We start from the raw sequence: 18,807 nt of genomic DNA on the forward strand, positions 1-18,807 counted from the left end.
TCAGCAAATTGCATAATCGATCAAGGACTAATATAGAAAATTCTCTCAGATCCCAGATCTCCGAATTTCTCCAAAACACCACCGCCAAGTCCGGCCGACTTTTTACTCCAAAAACAGGCAGCCGCAGCCCAAGGTAAGTCCTCACTTTCTTACCTATATTCACTTCTACCTAGTCGGATAAGTCAGCAACAAGCTTATAGGATAAAAACATTCAAAATATTCATTAAGTGAAAATTATTAAATAGCTGAGAGCACAGAGAGTTAACGTTAAGTTTGGTAACTCTAGAGCAAGCAGTTTAGAGATTTGACGCCCTCTTCAGGGGGGAAAAGTGAATCATTTCGCTTTTTATGATAATATCGTATGGAGCCAAAATGAATATTTTGAATATATAAAATATGGCATATCAATACCTTTATCCTTACTGGTTTAATGCGTTTTTTTATGCGCAAACGATCCTTGAAGTAGGGAAACAAAAGCGAACTTTGTTATTTTATCCTTTAACAGGCTTATAATATTGAAATGTGGTGCAGTAATCCCGCGTCAGACTCTAGTATCGATTAAGTATTACACAAATTCTGAAAAAAGTTTCGTTTCAAAGCACTTTGGAGGCTTCTAATGTGTTTAAATTGGATTAAAATATCTTTAAAGCCAGTTTATTCGCGGAATTTCTTGATATCGGTCGCAAATTTTAAGGGTAAGTATTTTTTTTTAATGTATTTTTGTGTATTTTCTAACATTGCCATGTGTCCCATCAATATTGATATGCCATGTTCCATGGAGTTTGCAGGCGGTTAAAACAAATGTTTTTGTTTAACGTCTTATTTTTTTAACGTTAAAATTGTACTCATTATATTTTTGTCCATGAAACACTCAGTTTTGCCACATCTGTGTTTAACGTCCCTTTAAGAACTGTATTATAAGCCAATTGGGCCCAAACTTACTAACACATCTCTCCTTTAACTATACCTCTACACTTAATGTGCAACGTTTGCTTTGGTGCAGTAGCTTTTTGCCGTTAACAAGTACTAACAATTCCCAAAAATTGTAGACGAGACAAGTGCCCGAAACTGAACAGAAAATAAATCATGTTTGTTGAAAGTGACCTCTCATCTGCTTTTTGCGCCACCTTTTCGCATAGTACTTCTTTTACTACGCCACTACTTCTTTTAGGTCAATCGCTTCGTTTTTCTATCACCTTTTGTTTACACTGTACACTTTTAAATGCAGCTTTCAGTGCTTTAGTGTTGATCGGTAGCGGCAGATAAAGTTGTTAATTAATAGGGACTGTAGAGCTTTCAGGGCTTTTGAAAGCTTTAAAACTCCCGTCCCTTATCAGTCTGTTATATTTAATGTGTCGTTGAATTGATATTGATCGTCATGCATCGATCATTTTCTGAGTTTAAGTTTCCTTTGTGTATTCTACAAATTTTTTTTCGAAATCACACCTGATGTGAAAATATTTGTTCAATCGAATTCCTTCCAACGATAAGATGGACTATACGTTGCTTTCAATTTAAACATGTTAATAATCAGTATTAATAGTCATTAAATATTAAGTTATTTATTACATACAAAATTTCCTCTTTAGTGTTTTCTGCATTAATTTTTTAATGTTTGCATTTCTAAACGCAATTCTTTAACTATCTCTGTCATTGTACGGGAACTTCCGTGTATAGTCTTTACGAGCCGATGACAAATAATGTGTTTCGTAGCTCATGGGATCAACAATAAAGTCTCACTTCGCCTATTTGCAAGTTGTTTTCAATTTAGTTAGAGTATGATACGTATACATTTCTCAAATAGATATTCTTCAACATGTCTTTCGTGCGTTTAAATATTTCACTCTCATCATCAAACTGCTCAATAAAAATGCAATCTCTGAAACTTTTTGGAAAAAACAAATGATTCCCTGTTCAATGTCTTTTGAATTGATAATTTCTTACCTTCAATATGATTTTATAATATATTTTTCTTGGCACCAATGCCACATCGGCATTGTTCATATAACGAAAAATTGTTCTTCTTTCCTAAATCGTGATGAATTTCTTTATATTACAATGACAATTTATTATTATAATAATAAGAATCCTCCGTCAGTTTATTTTTCTTCTCCTTTTACCTTGTTTACCCTTTTTATCTCTTACTCTTGTTTTTCCATAATCTGGTAACAATTAAACGTTTTTAAACGCAATTTCATGTTCAAAAATAAATATTTTTCGAATTATCTCTTTTTATTATTTAGTTTTTCTTTAATAGATTTTCGTAGATATCTCCGATTATCAGCAAGGTACCTTCTTTTAATTGATTCATTTTCTAGTTGTTTTCCGTGTTCTATGCTTAATAGATTAAATTTTCAATCTCGATTTTTTAATTATCGTTTTATAGTCTTCGTACAATTTCCTTCTAATGAAATTGCTCTAAACTCATGGATGTTTTGGACAGGTTAAAAATTTTTTAGCGCCTTCAATTAAGTCCTATTTTTAAATGGTTCTTTATCGAATTCTTCTTTGCCTAATTCGCCCTTCTAGTTTTTGTTCGTTGTTCCATTTTTTAATTATAGTATCATTTTTAAAATTAGTGCCAATTTCATTAGTACTCATTTTGGTTGTTGAATGTTGAATAGGGATTCTGGTAATTTTTTTAACTTTTATGAATTTAATTTTTGTTGTTCACCTTTTTCTTATGACCATATCAGTCAAACTGTCTACAGTTGATATAAACTCTGTTCTTGTTTATTTCCACCCTGAACTAATCTGGACTAACTTTTTCTGGCTTATCTACTGACATGGGTAGTATAACCTCTCTTTTACCATTTCCGAGATATTGTCACATCTAAGTTTTACACAAAAGAATTTTAGTGCGGAAAAACACTTACATGAATTAGTTACATATTGCACCACATTGCACGAGCTTTCACCCCTTGTTTTATCAATTTGATTTGCCGATTAATCCTTTGTTGCAGTGTGTGAATTTGGAATGATGTGTGTGCCCTGACACCCGGCTTTGGAGCCTCAACAACTAACCCACTTTAGTACCTATAGTTAAATGCAATTAACCTCTATTGGGTTTCAACAAGCACAAATCCATCCCATTTAAACACCCACCGATATAAAACACAAACAAAAAGTTGTGACATTTGTTCCTTCATCTTCAATGTCTTTAGGGCCGGTTTTGCAAACTCCAGGGATTCCTTAATTACTGTTTGGCTGATGAGGTTGTGTTTAATTCAGAGTATATTGTGTTTTGTGTGTGCATGAGTACCTACATGTTTTGTCTATTTTATTTGCATATTTAATATGAATGATTTACTGACACATAATAGGCAAAACATGTATATGAACAGACAGCATACTGAAGCGTAATAGTTCTTCGAGTAGTCAGGGCTGCAGTAAGGTCAGTACTAAAGCTGCAAAATAGAAGGGCATAGACCATTCATGTTGCTTTATTCTATTGAGCTTCACAAGAGGGCGATCTTGTCGTAGTTTGAGCTTTGACATGTTATAATACCCGAGCTGCCTATTCCTCCACTGTCCAAGTGTACACATCTATCTCTCCTCGTTCATGTATCATACTTGTATGCTCGATGGATGGTTGGCCAAGGAGATGATTTATTTTCTGACAAAATCAGTACCTACTACCAACCAGTTGCACATCCACAATTATCTACTTTTACATAAAAACTTAACTTAATCCTGACCAATCCAAAAATGTTTTTCCTTGTGACAGCGTCAAGCGCGTCACCTCAAGATGACGACGACTCCTTGGATACTGACGGCTTCCGCGAAGATCAGTTCCTTCTTCAATCCCCGGGTGAAGAATCTTCACCCAAGACACAATCCAATTTCCTTGACTCAGAGGTCACTACTTACCAGGATGCCACGCGTTATTATCAGCACGTGCGAGAACAGCGCAAACGCTTGGCCTCCACTGAAGACCTAGAGAATGTGATAGATGCTACCTCAGACTTATTGCCTTCCAATAGAGATAATGCAGAAATCGCTAAAATAGGCTTAGATAGTTTTAAGAAGGATGTGATACGGCCTGATGAGCTACTGGTAAAGTGCTTTTGCTCTCCTGAGGAGAAAGGCGCTAAAGACTCGAAGAAACCTGAAGACTGGGAGAGAAAAGAGAGGAAGACTGTTGAACGCCTCCATGGAGGAGGCGGGAAAGACAAACTTCTTCCAGGGGAGGAGCACGTATACGTAAAAACCACTAGTGATAAAGTTGCTCTTAAATATCAGGTTGATAATGCTTCGGCTGCAGCGAAGCAAATTCACAAAAGTACCTCTCCGCCATCGAAGAATGATTTAGACCCGACTCCTGTAACCTCCCCTTTAGTTATAGATACAGATAAACCGACGTTGGAGCTCATAATCGGTCGCAAGGAAGTAAAGACCAAAGACGCATCTGCTACAGCCGAAAGCCGTCTTACGTTATATGGACACAAGGACGTTGAGATTTCCATTAAATCTCAATCGCACATTTCTGTGACTACGATAACGCGTGACAACAGCGGTTTTGAGACTTCAGAAAAGTTTGACGTGGGAATTAATACTACTGCAGAGACCGAGGGTATTCATGGGTTGATCATACCTGTGGATACCAGGAACAAACGAGAAGAAACTGTCAATTTTAGTGGTACTAAACAAGTCTACACTTATGACACTACCGATGACCTGTCAGAAATGGCTTCTCCTCATACTGAGGAAGCAAGTGTCTCGCACCATGTAACTGACACTGGGATTTCCCTCACTAGAGGTACAACTACAGAAACGCTGAGCATAGGCAAGCATTTACAGCTCGCTCAGCAGACTACGGGTTTTATCTCTGACACCATTGAACCTGAAGAAGGTGAATGTACTGATGCTGGTTTAAGCCCAATTCAAGCAGACGAAACGTTACATCAAGGAATTGACGATCTTACGCTCCTTACAGAAACTGCTACAAGCCCTATAGACTTCCACGTGGATACTTCAGAGGCGGCTACTCTGACCGACCAAGTGGACACTAAAGATGCTTCCAACAGCCCAATTAAAATCGAGGAAAGTCCTCCATTATCGTCGGCCGCCGAGTTGTTAAAAGACGAAGAGGTTCTTGCAAAAAGGCGAGGATCTGGCGATGTTAAGGCGAAGATTAAACTCATTGAAGAGCAGGCCTCCAAACACTCTCTTAGGGCCGAATTCAAGAAGCCCAGAAAGGAACTCGTCGATTCTGAAGATGAGCTATCCAGTATGAAGGAAGAAGAGGTTCTAAGGGCATCCACAGAAACTCTCGCTCAAGTCGAAGATGATGAGTTTCCTCCAAAAGAAGACTCTAAAACAACTCCTAAACACGTTGGCAGGAAGATTGCTGAACTTCAAAAAGTGTTCAGCTCAGATTCTGACTTGTCCAAAGCTCCTATTATAGAAACCATAGAAATGAAACACAGTGAGCAACAATATAGTCAATCTGCAGCAAAGTCTGCAGAAGACGAAGATATTGAACAATATCAATCAGTCAAAGAAAAGACGCACATGTTTGAAGACCTCATATCTAAATCGCAGGAGGGTACGCCATTAAAAAAACCATCTACAAAGCCGTTTACCGAAAAAGAATTTTCGGAACAGGAATTGAGAATATGTCTGGATTCTCTAGAGCTACAGATTCTTGAAGAAAAAGATAAAGAAGCGGATATACACAAGAGATGTGCGGAGGAAAAGCAAAAATGGGAAGCAAGAGATAAGTCGCCAACAGAACCTTGCAGAGAACCGCCTTGTATAAAAATTCACGTGGAGCCCAAAGTTGAAATTAAGGAAAATGGGCAAATACACCAGAAATCTTTAGTTTCAGAGCTGAAGCACCGATTTGAAGAACAGGAAATGCAAGAGCAACAAAAATCAGTTACCACTGAGCCTTGCGTAGAAATTCCTTGCAGAAAAACCCGCGTAGATCTGAAACTCGACAGCAAAGAAAATGGGCAACTCCCTCAGAAATCCATAGTCTCAGAGCTGAAACACCTCTTCGAAGACCAAGTGAAAATCGTTGAAGGTACAACTAAGCAAACCTTGGAGGTGGTCGAGGAGCCTTGCACTAAATGTGTTATCCAATCTTTGGAACCAACGCCAGAGCCTGAAATTAAAGAAGAAGAATGTCCAGAAATAATTAAAGAAGCACTTTTCTCTAACGCAAAATTAATATCAACTATAGCTCTTCCTTTATCCCCAACGCGTAGCCTTGATCCAAAAATTCTCCAGTCAATTCCCGAAGAACCCATATCCCGAAAACCATCCCCCCAGTCTTTAGACATAAAATCGATACCTGTGACAGAGAGTGAGGTGCAGAAAATCATATCTGAAGTTTTGGAAGCATCCAAACAAATTAGACAAGATGTTAAAGACCTTAAACCAGATCTGACTCCAACACCGGAAGGGCAATTAGTGCAAATGGTGCCTTCATCTTCTGTTGAGAAGATAAAAGAATTGAAGAGAATTGAAGAAGAAATAAAGGCCGATATTGGTTTTGACGAAGCCAGTTGCCTAAAAATTAAAAAAGAGTTACATAATGTTAAAGAGGCACAGCAGAGAAATAAAGAGCTGAGCCTGAAGGAATCTAGAATTTATCGCGAAGAGAAATTAACTTCTACGATTATAAAAATGGATAAAGACGAGATGCTAGGTGACAAATTAGAGATTCTCGAGGGTAAATTGGCAGAACAAGTAGAAAAGCTTAAGGACGCGGCGAAGGCTTCAGATGAAGATGAAATTTCAAAATATGAAACTGTCATGCATGACTATAAAATCGAAGAATATAAAGAAGTTTCCAAATATCATCACTTTGAAACCGAAGAAGTAAATGAAGGAGTAAAATCAGAAGTTATAAGCAAGCGATCTGTAGATGATGAAGAAAAACCTCTGAAAGTCATAAAGCAAACTGAACTCCCTGTTACATCGGAATATAAAATTTACGATAAAAGTTTAACTGTCGGAGAGGATCAGTTGATATGTGAAAACAAATTGGAAGGATTTAAACAATCTCCAATTCCTCCTGACCAATTTCCCGGTCATGATGGGACATTTTCCAATTACGAAAATACGTCTACTCATAATATAAAACCATCTCCCATTACTGACAAATTAAACACATATAAACAATTCTCTAAATCATCACAAAAACAGAAACGCGAGGCTATACTACAGCCAACATCTCCAATTCACGACTCGAATTTCCCCCGTTCTGGTAAGGAACATACTATTGTTGAAAAAGGAGATACAGCTAAAGATGTCCCTAAATCCCCAATTAAGCAGAAAACTGAACCTATAACTGACATAATATCTCCAATCTACGATAAACACTATCCCATCGGTGATAAGGAATTTCTCATACATACTAAGAAAACTCAAATTCATGATCAACAATTGTCTTTGATTGATAAGGTAGAATTATCTAAAGAGCTTTTTAAATCAGTATGCCAAGAAAAACTTGAACTCATAACTGAGCATAAATCTACCATCCATGATAAGAAATCTCCGGTTGTTGACAAATTAGACACATCTAAGGAGCTCCCTAAATCACCAGCTATTGAGAAAGCCGAACCTCTAACTGAGCATAAATCTCCTATCCAAGATAAGAAATCTCCGGTTGTTGACAAATTAGACACATCTAAGAAGCTCGCTAAGTCACCTCTTACTGAGACTCCCGAACCTCTAACTGAGCATAAATCTCCTATCCAAGATAAGAAATCTCCGGTTGTTGACAAATTAGACACATCTAAGGAGCTCGCTAAGTCACCTCTTACTGAGACTCCCGAACCTCTAACTGAGCTTAAATCTTCTATCCATGAGAAGAAATCTCTGGTTGTTGACAAATTAGACACATCTGAGGAGCTCGCTAAATCACCTCTTACTGAGACTCCCGAAACTCTAACTGAGCTTAAATCTCCAATCCATGATAAGAAATCTCCGGTTGTTGACAAATTAGACACATTTGAGGAGCTCGCTAAGTCACCTTTTACTGAGACTCCCGAACCTCTAACTGAGCATAAATCTCCTATCCAAGATAAGAAATCTCCGGTTGTTGACAAATTAGGCACACCTAAGGAGCTCGCTAAGTCACCTCTTACTGAGACACCCGAACCTCCAACTGAGCTTAAATCTCCTATCCATGATAAGAAATCTCCGGTTGTTGACAAATTAGACACATCTGAGGAGCTCGCTAAATCACCTCTTACTGAGACTCCCGAACCTCTAACTGAGCTTAAATCTTCTATCCATGAGAAGAAATCTCTGGTTGTTGACAAATTAGACACATCTGAGGAGCTCGCTAAATCACCTCTTACTGAGACTCCCGAACCTCTAACTGAGCTTAAATCTCCAATCCATGATAAGAAATCTCCGGTTGTTGACAAATTAGACACATCTAAGGAGCTCCCTAAATCACCAGCTATTGAGAAAGCCGAACCTCTAACTGAGCATAAATCTCCTATCCAAGATAAGAAATCTCCGGTTGTTGACAAATTAGGCACACCTAAGGAGCTCGCTAAGTCACCTCTTACTGAGACACCCGAACCTCCAACTGAGCTTAAATCTCCTATCCATGATAAGAAATCTCCGGTTGTTGACAAATTAGACACATCTGAGGAGCTCGCTAAATCACCTCTTACTGAGACTCCCGAACCTCTAACTGAGCTTAAATCTTCTATCCATGAGAAGAAATCTCTGGTTGTTGACAAATTAGACAAATCTAAGGAGCTCGCTAAATCACCTCTTACTGAGACTCCCGAAACTCTAACTGAGCTTAAATCTCCAATCCATGATAAGAAATCTCCGGTTGTTGACAAATTAGACACATCTGAGGAGCTCGCTAAGTCACCTTTTACTGAGACTCCCGAACCTCTAACTGAGCATAAATCTCCTATCCAAGATAAGAAATCTCCGGTTGTTGACAAATTAGGCACACCTAAGGAGCTCGCTAAGTCACCTCTTACTGAGACACCCGAACCTCCAACTGAGCTTAAATCTCCTATCCATGATAAGAAATCTCCGGTTGTTGACAAATTAGACACATCTGAGGAGCTCGCTAAATCACCTCTTACTGAGACTCCCGAACCTCTAACTGAGCTTAAATCTTCTATCCATGAGAAGAAATCTCTGGTTGTTGACAAATTAGACAAATCTAAGGAGCTCGCTAAATCACCTCTTACTGAGACTCCCGAAACTCTAACTGAGCTTAAATCTCCAATCCATGATAAGAAATCTCCGGTTGTTGACAAATTAGACACATCTGAGGAGCTCGCTAAATCACCTCTTACTGAGACTCCCGAACCTCTAACTGAGCTTAAATCTCCAATCCATGATAAGAAATCTCCGGTTGTTGACAAATTAGACACATCTAAGGAGCTCCCTAAATCACCAGCTATTGAGAAAGCCGAACCTCTAACTGAGCATAAATCTCCTATCCAAGATAAGAAATCTCCGGTTGTTGACAAATTAGACACATCTAAGAAGCTCGCTAAGTCACCTCTTACTGAGACTCCCGAACCTCTAACTGAGCATAAATCTCCTATCCAAGATAAGAAATCTCCGGTTGTTGACAAATTAGACACATCTAAGAAGCTCGCTAAGTCACCTCTTACTGAGACTCCCGAACCTCTAACTGAGCATAAATCTCCTATCCAAGATAAGAAATCTCCGGTTGTTGACAAATTAGACACATCTAAGGAGCTCGCTAAGTCACCTCTTACTGAGACTCCCGAACCTCTAACTGAGCTTAAATCTTCTATCCATGAGAAGAAATCTCTGGTTGTTGACAAATTAGACACATCTGAGGAGCTCGCTAAATCACCTCTTACTGAGACTCCCGAAACTCTAACTGAGCTTAAATCTCCAATCCATGATAAGAAATCTCCGGTTGTTGACAAATTAGACACATTTGAGGAGCTCGCTAAGTCACCTTTTACTGAGACTCCCGAACCTCTAACTGAGCATAAATCTCCTATCCAAGATAAGAAATCTCCGGTTGTTGACAAATTAGGCACACCTAAGGAGCTCGCTAAGTCACCTCTTACTGAGACACCCGAACCTCCAACTGAGCTTAAATCTCCTATCCATGATAAGAAATCTCCGGTTGTTGACAAATTAGACACATCTGAGGAGCTCGCTAAATCACCTCTTACTGAGACTCCCGAACCTCTAACTGAGCTTAAATCTTCTATCCATGAGAAGAAATCTCTGGTTGTTGACAAATTAGACACATCTGAGGAGCTCGCTAAATCACCTCTTACTGAGACTCCCGAACCTCTAACTGAGCTTAAATCTCCAATCCATGATAAGAAATCTCCGGTTGTTGACAAATTAGACACATCTAAGGAGCTCCCTAAATCACCAGCTATTGAGAAAGCCGAACCTCTAACTGAGCATAAATCTCCTATCCAAGATAAGAAATCTCCGGTTGTTGACAAATTAGGCACACCTAAGGAGCTCGCTAAGTCACCTCTTACTGAGACACCCGAACCTCCAACTGAGCTTAAATCTCCTATCCATGATAAGAAATCTCCGGTTGTTGACAAATTAGACACATCTGAGGAGCTCGCTAAATCACCTCTTACTGAGACTCCCGAACCTCTAACTGAGCTTAAATCTTCTATCCATGAGAAGAAATCTCTGGTTGTTGACAAATTAGACAAATCTAAGGAGCTCGCTAAATCACCTCTTACTGAGACTCCCGAAACTCTAACTGAGCTTAAATCTCCAATCCATGATAAGAAATCTCCGGTTGTTGACAAATTAGACACATCTGAGGAGCTCGCTAAGTCACCTTTTACTGAGACTCCCGAACCTCTAACTGAGCATAAATCTCCTATCCAAGATAAGAAATCTCCGGTTGTTGACAAATTAGGCACACCTAAGGAGCTCGCTAAGTCACCTCTTACTGAGACACCCGAACCTCCAACTGAGCTTAAATCTCCTATCCATGATAAGAAATCTCCGGTTGTTGACAAATTAGACACATCTGAGGAGCTCGCTAAATCACCTCTTACTGAGACTCCCGAACCTCTAACTGAGCTTAAATCTTCTATCCATGAGAAGAAATCTCTGGTTGTTGACAAATTAGACAAATCTAAGGAGCTCGCTAAATCACCTCTTACTGAGACTCCCGAAACTCTAACTGAGCTTAAATCTCCAATCCATGATAAGAAATCTCCGGTTGTTGACAAATTAGACACATCTGAGGAGCTCGCTAAATCACCTCTTACTGAGACTCCCGAACCTCTAACTGAGCTTAAATCTCCAATCCATGATAAGAAATCTCCGGTTGTTGACAAATTAGACACATCTAAGGAGCTCCCTAAATCACCAGCTATTGAGAAAGCCGAACCTCTAACTGAGCATAAATCTCCTATCCAAGATAAGAAATCTCCGGTTGTTGACAAATTAGACACATCTAAGGAGCTCGCTAAGTCACCTCTTACTGAGACTCCCGAACCTCTAACTGAGCATAAATCTCCTATCCAAGATAAGAAATCTCCGGTTGTTGACAAATTAGGCACACCTAAGGAGCTCGCTAAGTCACCTCTTACTGAGACACCCGAACCTCCAACTGAGCTTAAATCTCCTATCCATGATAAGAAATCTCCGGTTGTTGACAAATTAGACACATCTGAGGAGCTCGCTAAATCACCTCTTACTGAGACTCCCGAACCTCTAACTGAGCTTAAATCTCCCATCCATGATAAGAAATCTCCGGTTGTTGACAAATTAGACACATCTAAGGAGCTCCCTAAATCACCAGCTATTGAGAAAGCCGAACCTCTAACTGAGCATAAATCTCCTATCCAAGATAAGAAATCTCCGGTTGTTGACAAATTAGACACATCTAAGGAGCTCGCTAAGTCACCTCTTACTGAGACTCCCGAACCTCTAACTGAGCATAAATCTCCTATCCAAGATAAGAAATCTCCGGTTGTTGACAAATTAGACACATCTAAGGAGCTCGCTAAGTCACCTCTTACTGAGACTCCCGAACCTCTAACTGAGCATAAATCTCCTATCCAAGATAAGAAATCTTCGGTTGTTGACAAATTAGACACATCTAAGGAGCTCGCTAAATCACCTCTTACTGAGACTCCCGAACCTCTAACTGAGCTTAAATCTCCAATCCATGATAAGAAATCTCCGGTTGTTGACAAATTAGACACATCTGAGGAGCTCGCTAAATCACCTCTTACTGAGACTCCCGAACCTCTAACTGAGCTTAAATCTCCAATCCATGATAAGAAATCTCCGGTTGTTGACAAATTAGACACATCTAAGGAGCTCCCTAAATCACCAGCTATTGAGAAAGCCGAACCTCTAACTGAGCATAAATCTCCTATCCAAGATAAGAAATCTCCGGTTGTTGACAAATTAGACACATCTAAGGAGCTCGCTAAGTCACCTCTTACTGAGACTTCCGAACCTCTAACTGAGCATAAATCTCCTATCCAAGATAAGAAATCTCCGGTTGTTGACAAATTAGACACATCTAAGGAGCTCGCTAAGTCACCTTTTACTGAGACTCCCGAACCTCTAACTGAGCATAAATCTCCTATCCAAGATAAGAAATCTCCGGTTGTTGACAAATTAGACACATCTAAGGAGCTCGCTAAGTCACCTCTTACTGAGACTCCCGAACCTCTAACTGAGCATAAATCTCCTATCCAAGATAAGAAATCTCCGGTTGTTGACAAATTAGACACATCTAAGGAGCTCGCTAAGTCACCTTTTACTGAGACTCCCGAACCTCTAACTGAGCATAAATCTCCTATCCAAGATAAGAAATCTCCGGTTGTTGACAAATTAGGCACACCTAAGGAGCTCGCTAAGTCACCTCTTACTGAGACACCCGAACCTCCAACTGAGCTTAAATCTCCTATCCATGATAAGAAATCTCCGGTTGTTGACAAATTAGACACATCTGAGGAGCTCGCTAAATCACCTCTTACTGAGACTCCCGAACCTCTAACTGAGCTTAAATCTTCTATCCATGGGAAGAAATCTCTGGTTGTTGACAAATTAGACAAATCTAAGGAGCTCGCTAAATCACCTCTTACTGAGACTCCCGAAACTCTAACTGAGCTTAAATCTCCAATCCATGAGAAGAAATCTCTGGTTGTTGACAAATTAGACAAATCTAAGGGGCTCACTAAATCACCTCTTACTGAGACTCCCGAACCTCTAACTGAGCTTAAATCTCCTATCCAAGATAAAAAATCTCCGGTTGTTGACAAATTAGACACATCTGAGGAACTTGCTAAATCACCTCTTACTAAGACTCCCGAACCTCTAACTGAGCTTAAATCTCCTATCCAAGATAAAAAATCTCCGGTTGTTGACAAATTAGACACATCTGAGGAGCTCGCTAAATCACCTCTTACTGAGACTCCCGAACCTCTAACTGAGCATAAATCTCCTATCCAAGATAAGAAATCTCCGGTTGTTGACAAATTAGACAAATCTAAGGGGCTCACTAAATCACCTCTTACTGAGACTCCCGAACCTCTAACTGAGCATAAATCTCCTATCCAAGATAAGAAATCTCTGGTTGTTGACAAATTAGACACACCTAAAGAGCTCGCTAAATCACCTCTTACTGAGACTCCCGAACCTCTAACTGAGCATAAATCTCCTATCCAAGATAAGAAATCTCTGGTTGTTGACAAATTAGACAAATCTAAGGAGCTCGCTAAATCACCTCTTACTGAGACTCCCGAACCTCTAACTGAGCTTAAATCTTCTATCCATGATAAGAAATCTCCAGTTGTTGACAAATTAGACACATCTGAGGAGCTCGCTAAGTCACCTCTTACTGAGACTCCCGAACCTCTAACTGAGCATAAATCTCCTATCCAAGATAAGAAATCTCCGGTTGTTGACAAATTAGACACATCTAAGGAGCTCGCTAAATCACTTCTTACTGAGACTCCCGAACCTCTAACTGAGCTTAAATCTCCAATCCATGATAAGAAATCTCCGGTTGTTGACAAATTAGACACATCTGAGGAGCTCGCTGAATCACCTCTTACTGAGACTCCCGAACCTCTAACTGAGCTTAAATCTCCAATCCATGAGAAGAAATCTCTGGTTGTTGACAAATTAGACAAATCTAAGGAGCTCGCTAAATCACCTCTTACTGAGACTCCCGAACCTCTAACTGAGCTTAAATCTTCTATCCATGATAAGAAATCTCCAGTTGTTGACAAATTAGACACATCTGAGGAGCTCGCTAAGTCACCTCTTACTGAGACTCCCGAACCTCTAACTGAGCATAAATCTCCTATCCAAGATAAGAAATCTCCGGTTGTTGACAAATTAGACACATCTAAGGAGCTCGCTAAATCACCTCTTACTGAGACTCCCGAACCTCTAACTGAGCTTAAATCTCCAATCCATGATAAGAAATCTCCGGTTGTTGACAAATTAGACACATCTAAGGAGCTCGCTAAATCACCACTTACTGAGACTCCCGAACCTCTAACTGAGCTTAAATCTCCAATCCATGATAAGAAATCTCCGGTTGTTGACAAATTAGACACATCTAAGGAGCTCGCTAAATCACCTCTTACTGAGACTCCCGAACCTCTAACTGAGCTTAAATCTCCAATCCATGAGAAGAAATCTCTGGTTGTTGACAAATTAGACAAATCTAAGGAGCTCGCTAAATCACCTCTTACTGAGACTCCCGAACCTCTAACTGAGCTTAAATCTTCTATCTATGATAAGAAATCTCCAGTTGTTGACAAATTAGACACATCTGAGGAGCTCGCTAAATCACCTCTTACTGAGACTCCCGAACCTCTAACTGAGCTTAAATCTTCTATCCATGATAAGAAATCTCCGGTTGTTGACAAATTAGACAAATCTAAGGGGCTCACTAAATCACCTCTTACTGAGACTCCCGAACCTCTAACTGAGCATAAATCTCCTATCCATGAGAAGAAATCTCTGGTTGTTGACAAATTAGACAAATCTAAGGGGCTCACTAAATCACCTCTTACTGAGACTCCCGAACCTCTAACTGAGCTTAAATCTCCTATCCAAGATAAAAAATCTCCGGTTGTTGACAAATTAGACACATCTGAGGAACTTGCTAAATCACCTCTTACTAAGACTCCCGAACCTCTAACTGAGCATAAATCTCCTATCCAAGATAAGAAATCTCCGGTTGTTGACAAATTAGACAAATCTAAGGAGCTCGCTAAATCACCTCTTACTGAGACTCCCGAACCTCTAACTGAGCTTAAATCTCCAATCCATGATAAGGAATCTCCGGTTGTTGACAAATTAGACACATCTAAGGAGCTCGCTAAATCACCTCTTACTGAGACTCCCGAACCTCTAACTGAGCATAAATCTCCTATCCAAGGTAAGAAATCTCCGGTTGTTGACAAATTAGACAAATCTAAGGAGCTCGCTAAATCACCTCTTACTGAGACTCCCGAACCTCTAACTGAGCTTAAATCTCCAATCCATGATAAGAAATCTCCGGTTGTTGACAAATTAGACACATCTAAGGAGCTCGCTAAATCACCACTTACTGAGACTCCCGAACCTCTAACTGAGCTTAAATCTCCAATCCATGATAAGAAATCTCCGGTTGTTGACAAATTAGACACATCTAAGGAGCTCGCTAAATCACCTCTTACTGAGACTCCCGAACCTCTAACTGAGCTTAAATCTCCAATCCATGAGAAGAAATCTCTGGTTGTTGACAAATTAGACAAATCTAAGGAGCTCGCTAAATCACCTCTTACTGAGACTCCCGAACCTCTAACTGAGCTTAAATCTTCTATCCATGATAAGAAATCTCCAGTTGTTGACAAATTAGACACATCTGAGGAGCTCGCTAAATCACCTCTTACTGAGACTCCCGAACCTCTAACTGAGCTTAAATCTTCTATCCATGATAAGAAATCTCCGGTTGTTGACAAATTAGACAAATCTAAGGGGCTCACTAAATCACCTCTTACTGAGACTCCCGAACCTCTAACTGAGCATAAATCTCCTATCCATGAGAAGAAATCTCTGGTTGTTGACAAATTAGACAAATCTAAGGGGCTCACTAAATCACCTCTTACTGAGACTCCCGAACCTCTAACTGAGCTTAAATCTCCAATCCATGATAAGGAATCTCCGGTTGTTGACAAATTAGACACATCTAAGGAGCTCGCTAAATCACCTCTTACTGAGACTCCCGAACCTCTAACTGAGCATAAATCTCCTATCCAAGATAAGAAATCTCCGGTTGTTGACAAATTAGACAAATCTAAGGAGCTCGCTAAATCACCTCTTACTAAGACTCCCGAACCTCTAACTGAGCTTAAATCTCCTATCCAAGATAAAAAATCTCCGGTTGTTGACAAATTAGACACATCTGAGGAGCTCGCTAAATCACCTCTTACTGAGACTCCCGAACCTCTAACTGAGCTTAAATCTCCTATCCAAGATAAAAAATCTCCGGTTGTTGACAAATTAGACAAATCTAAGGAGCTCGCTAAATCACCTCTTACTAAGACTCCCGAACCTCTAACTGAGCTTAAATCTCCTATCCAAGATAAAAAATCTCCGGTTGTTGACAAATTAGACAAATCTAAGGAGCTCGCTAAATCACCTCTTACTAAGACTCCCGAACCTCTAACTGAGCTTAAATCTCCTATCCAAGATAAAAAATCTCCGGTTGTTGACAAATTAGACACATCTGAGGAGCTCGCTAAATCACCTCTTACTGAGACTCCCGAACCTCTAACTGAGCTTAAATCTCCTATCCAAGATAAAAAATCTCCGGTTGTTGACAAATTAGACACATCTGAGGAGCTCGCTAAATCACCTCTTACTGAGACTCCCGAACCTCTAACTGAGCTTAAATCTCCTATCCAAGATAAAAAATCTCCGGTTGTTGACAAATTAGACACATCTGAGGAGCTCGCTAAATCACCTCTTACTGAGACTCCCGAACCTCTAACTGAGCTTAAATCTCCTATCCAAGATAAAAAATCTCCGGTTGTTGACAAATTAGACAAATCTAAGGAGCTCGCTAAATCACCTCTTACTAAGACTCCCGAACCTCTAACTGAGCTTAAATCTCCTATCCAAGATAAAAAATCTCCGGTTGTTGACAAATTAGACAAATCTAAGGAGCTCGCTAAATCACCTCTTACTGAGACTCCCGAACCTCTAACTGAGCTTAAATCTCCAATCCATGATAAGAAATCTCCGGTTGTTGACAAATTAGACACACCTAAAGAGCTCGCTAAATCACCTCTTACTGAGACTCCCGAACCTCTAACTGAGCATAAATCTCCTATCCAAGATAAGAAATCTCCGGTTGTTGACAAATTAGACACATCTAAGGAGCTCGCTAAATCACCACTTACTGAGACTCCCGAACCTCTAACTGAGCTTAAATCTCCAATCCATGATAAGAAATCTCCGGTTGTTGACAAATTAGACACATCTAAGGAGCTCGCTAAATCACCTCTTACTGAGACTCCCGAACCTCTAACTGAGCTTAAATCTCCAATCCATGAGAAGAAATCTCTGGTTGTTGACAAATTAGACAAATCTAAGGGGCTCACTAAATCACCTCTTACTGAGACTCCCGAACCTCTAACTGAGCTTAAATCTCCTATACAAGATAAAAAATCTCCGGTTGTTGACAAATTAGACACATCTGAGGAGCTCGCTAAATCACCTCTTACTGAGACTCCCGAACCTCTAACTGAGCTTAAATCTCCTATCCAAGATAAGAAATCTCCGGTTGTTGACAAATTAGACAAATCTAAGGAGCTCGCTAAATCACCACTTACTGAGACTCCCGAACCTCTAACTGAGCATAAATCTCCTATCCAAGATAAGAAATCTCCGGTTGTTGACAAATTAGACAAATCTAAGGAGCTCGCTAAATCACCTCTTACTAAGACTCCCGAACCTCTAACTGAGCTTAAATCTCCTATCCAAGATAAAAAATCTCCGGTTGTTGACAAATTAGACACATCTGAGGAGCTCGCTAAATCACCTCTTACTGAGACTCCCGAACCTCTAACTGAGCTTAAATCTCCAATCCATGATAAGAAATCTCCGGTTGTTGACAAATTAGACACATCTAAGGAGCTCCCTAAATCACCAGCTATTGAGAAAGCCGAACCTCTAACTGAGCATAAATCTCCTATCCAAGATAAGAAATCTCCGGTTGTTGACAAATTAGACACATCTAAGGAGCTCGCTAAGTCACCTCTTACTGAGACTTCCGAACCTCTAACTGAGCATAAATCTCCTATCCAAGATAAGAAATCTCCGGTTGTTGACAAATTAGACACATCTAAGGAGCTCGCTAAGTCACCTTTTACTGAGACTCCCGAACCTCTAACTGAGCATAAATCTCCTATCCAAGATAAGAAATCTCCGGTTGTTGACAAATTAGACACATCTAAGGAGCTCGCTAAGTCACCTCTTACTGAGACTCCCGAACCTCTAACTGAGCATAAATCTCCTATCCAAGATAAGAAATCTCCGGTTGTTGACAAATTAGACACATCTAAGGAGCTCGCTAAGTCACCTTTTACTGAGACTCCCGAACCTCTAACTGAGCATAAATCTCCTATCCAAGATAAGAAATCTCCGGTTGTTGACAAATTAGGCACACCTAAGGAGCTCGCTAAGTCACCTCTTACTGAGACACCCGAACCTCCAACTGAGCTTAAATCTCCTATCCATGATAAGAAATCTCCGGTTGTTGACAAATTAGACACATCTGAGGAGCTCGCTAAATCACCTCTTACTGAGACTCCCGAACCT

At 39.9% G+C, this 18,807-nt stretch overlaps 1 protein-coding gene across 1 annotated transcript in view; it reads left to right on the forward strand.

Annotated features, from left to right (window-relative positions):
- LOC136344530 (ankyrin-2-like) overlaps nt 1-18,807 on the forward strand; it is a 51,753-nt gene that overhangs the window by 6,374 nt on the left and 26,572 nt on the right. Inside the window, exons 10-13 of the mRNA XM_066292072.1 lie at nt 50-133; nt 3,728-7,617; nt 8,077-8,697; nt 10,021-10,641. Of these exons, the coding sequence (XP_066148169.1) occupies nt 50-133; nt 3,728-7,617; nt 8,077-8,697; nt 10,021-10,641 (5,216 nt within the window). The remainder of the gene's footprint in view (nt 1-49; nt 134-3,727; nt 7,618-8,076; nt 8,698-10,020; nt 10,642-18,807) is intronic.

The sequence above is a fragment of the Euwallacea fornicatus genome, chromosome 17 (genome assembly GCF_040115645.1).
Source record: "Euwallacea fornicatus isolate EFF26 chromosome 17, ASM4011564v1, whole genome shotgun sequence".
Classification (NCBI taxonomy): Eukaryota; Metazoa; Arthropoda; class Insecta; order Coleoptera; family Curculionidae; genus Euwallacea; species Euwallacea fornicatus.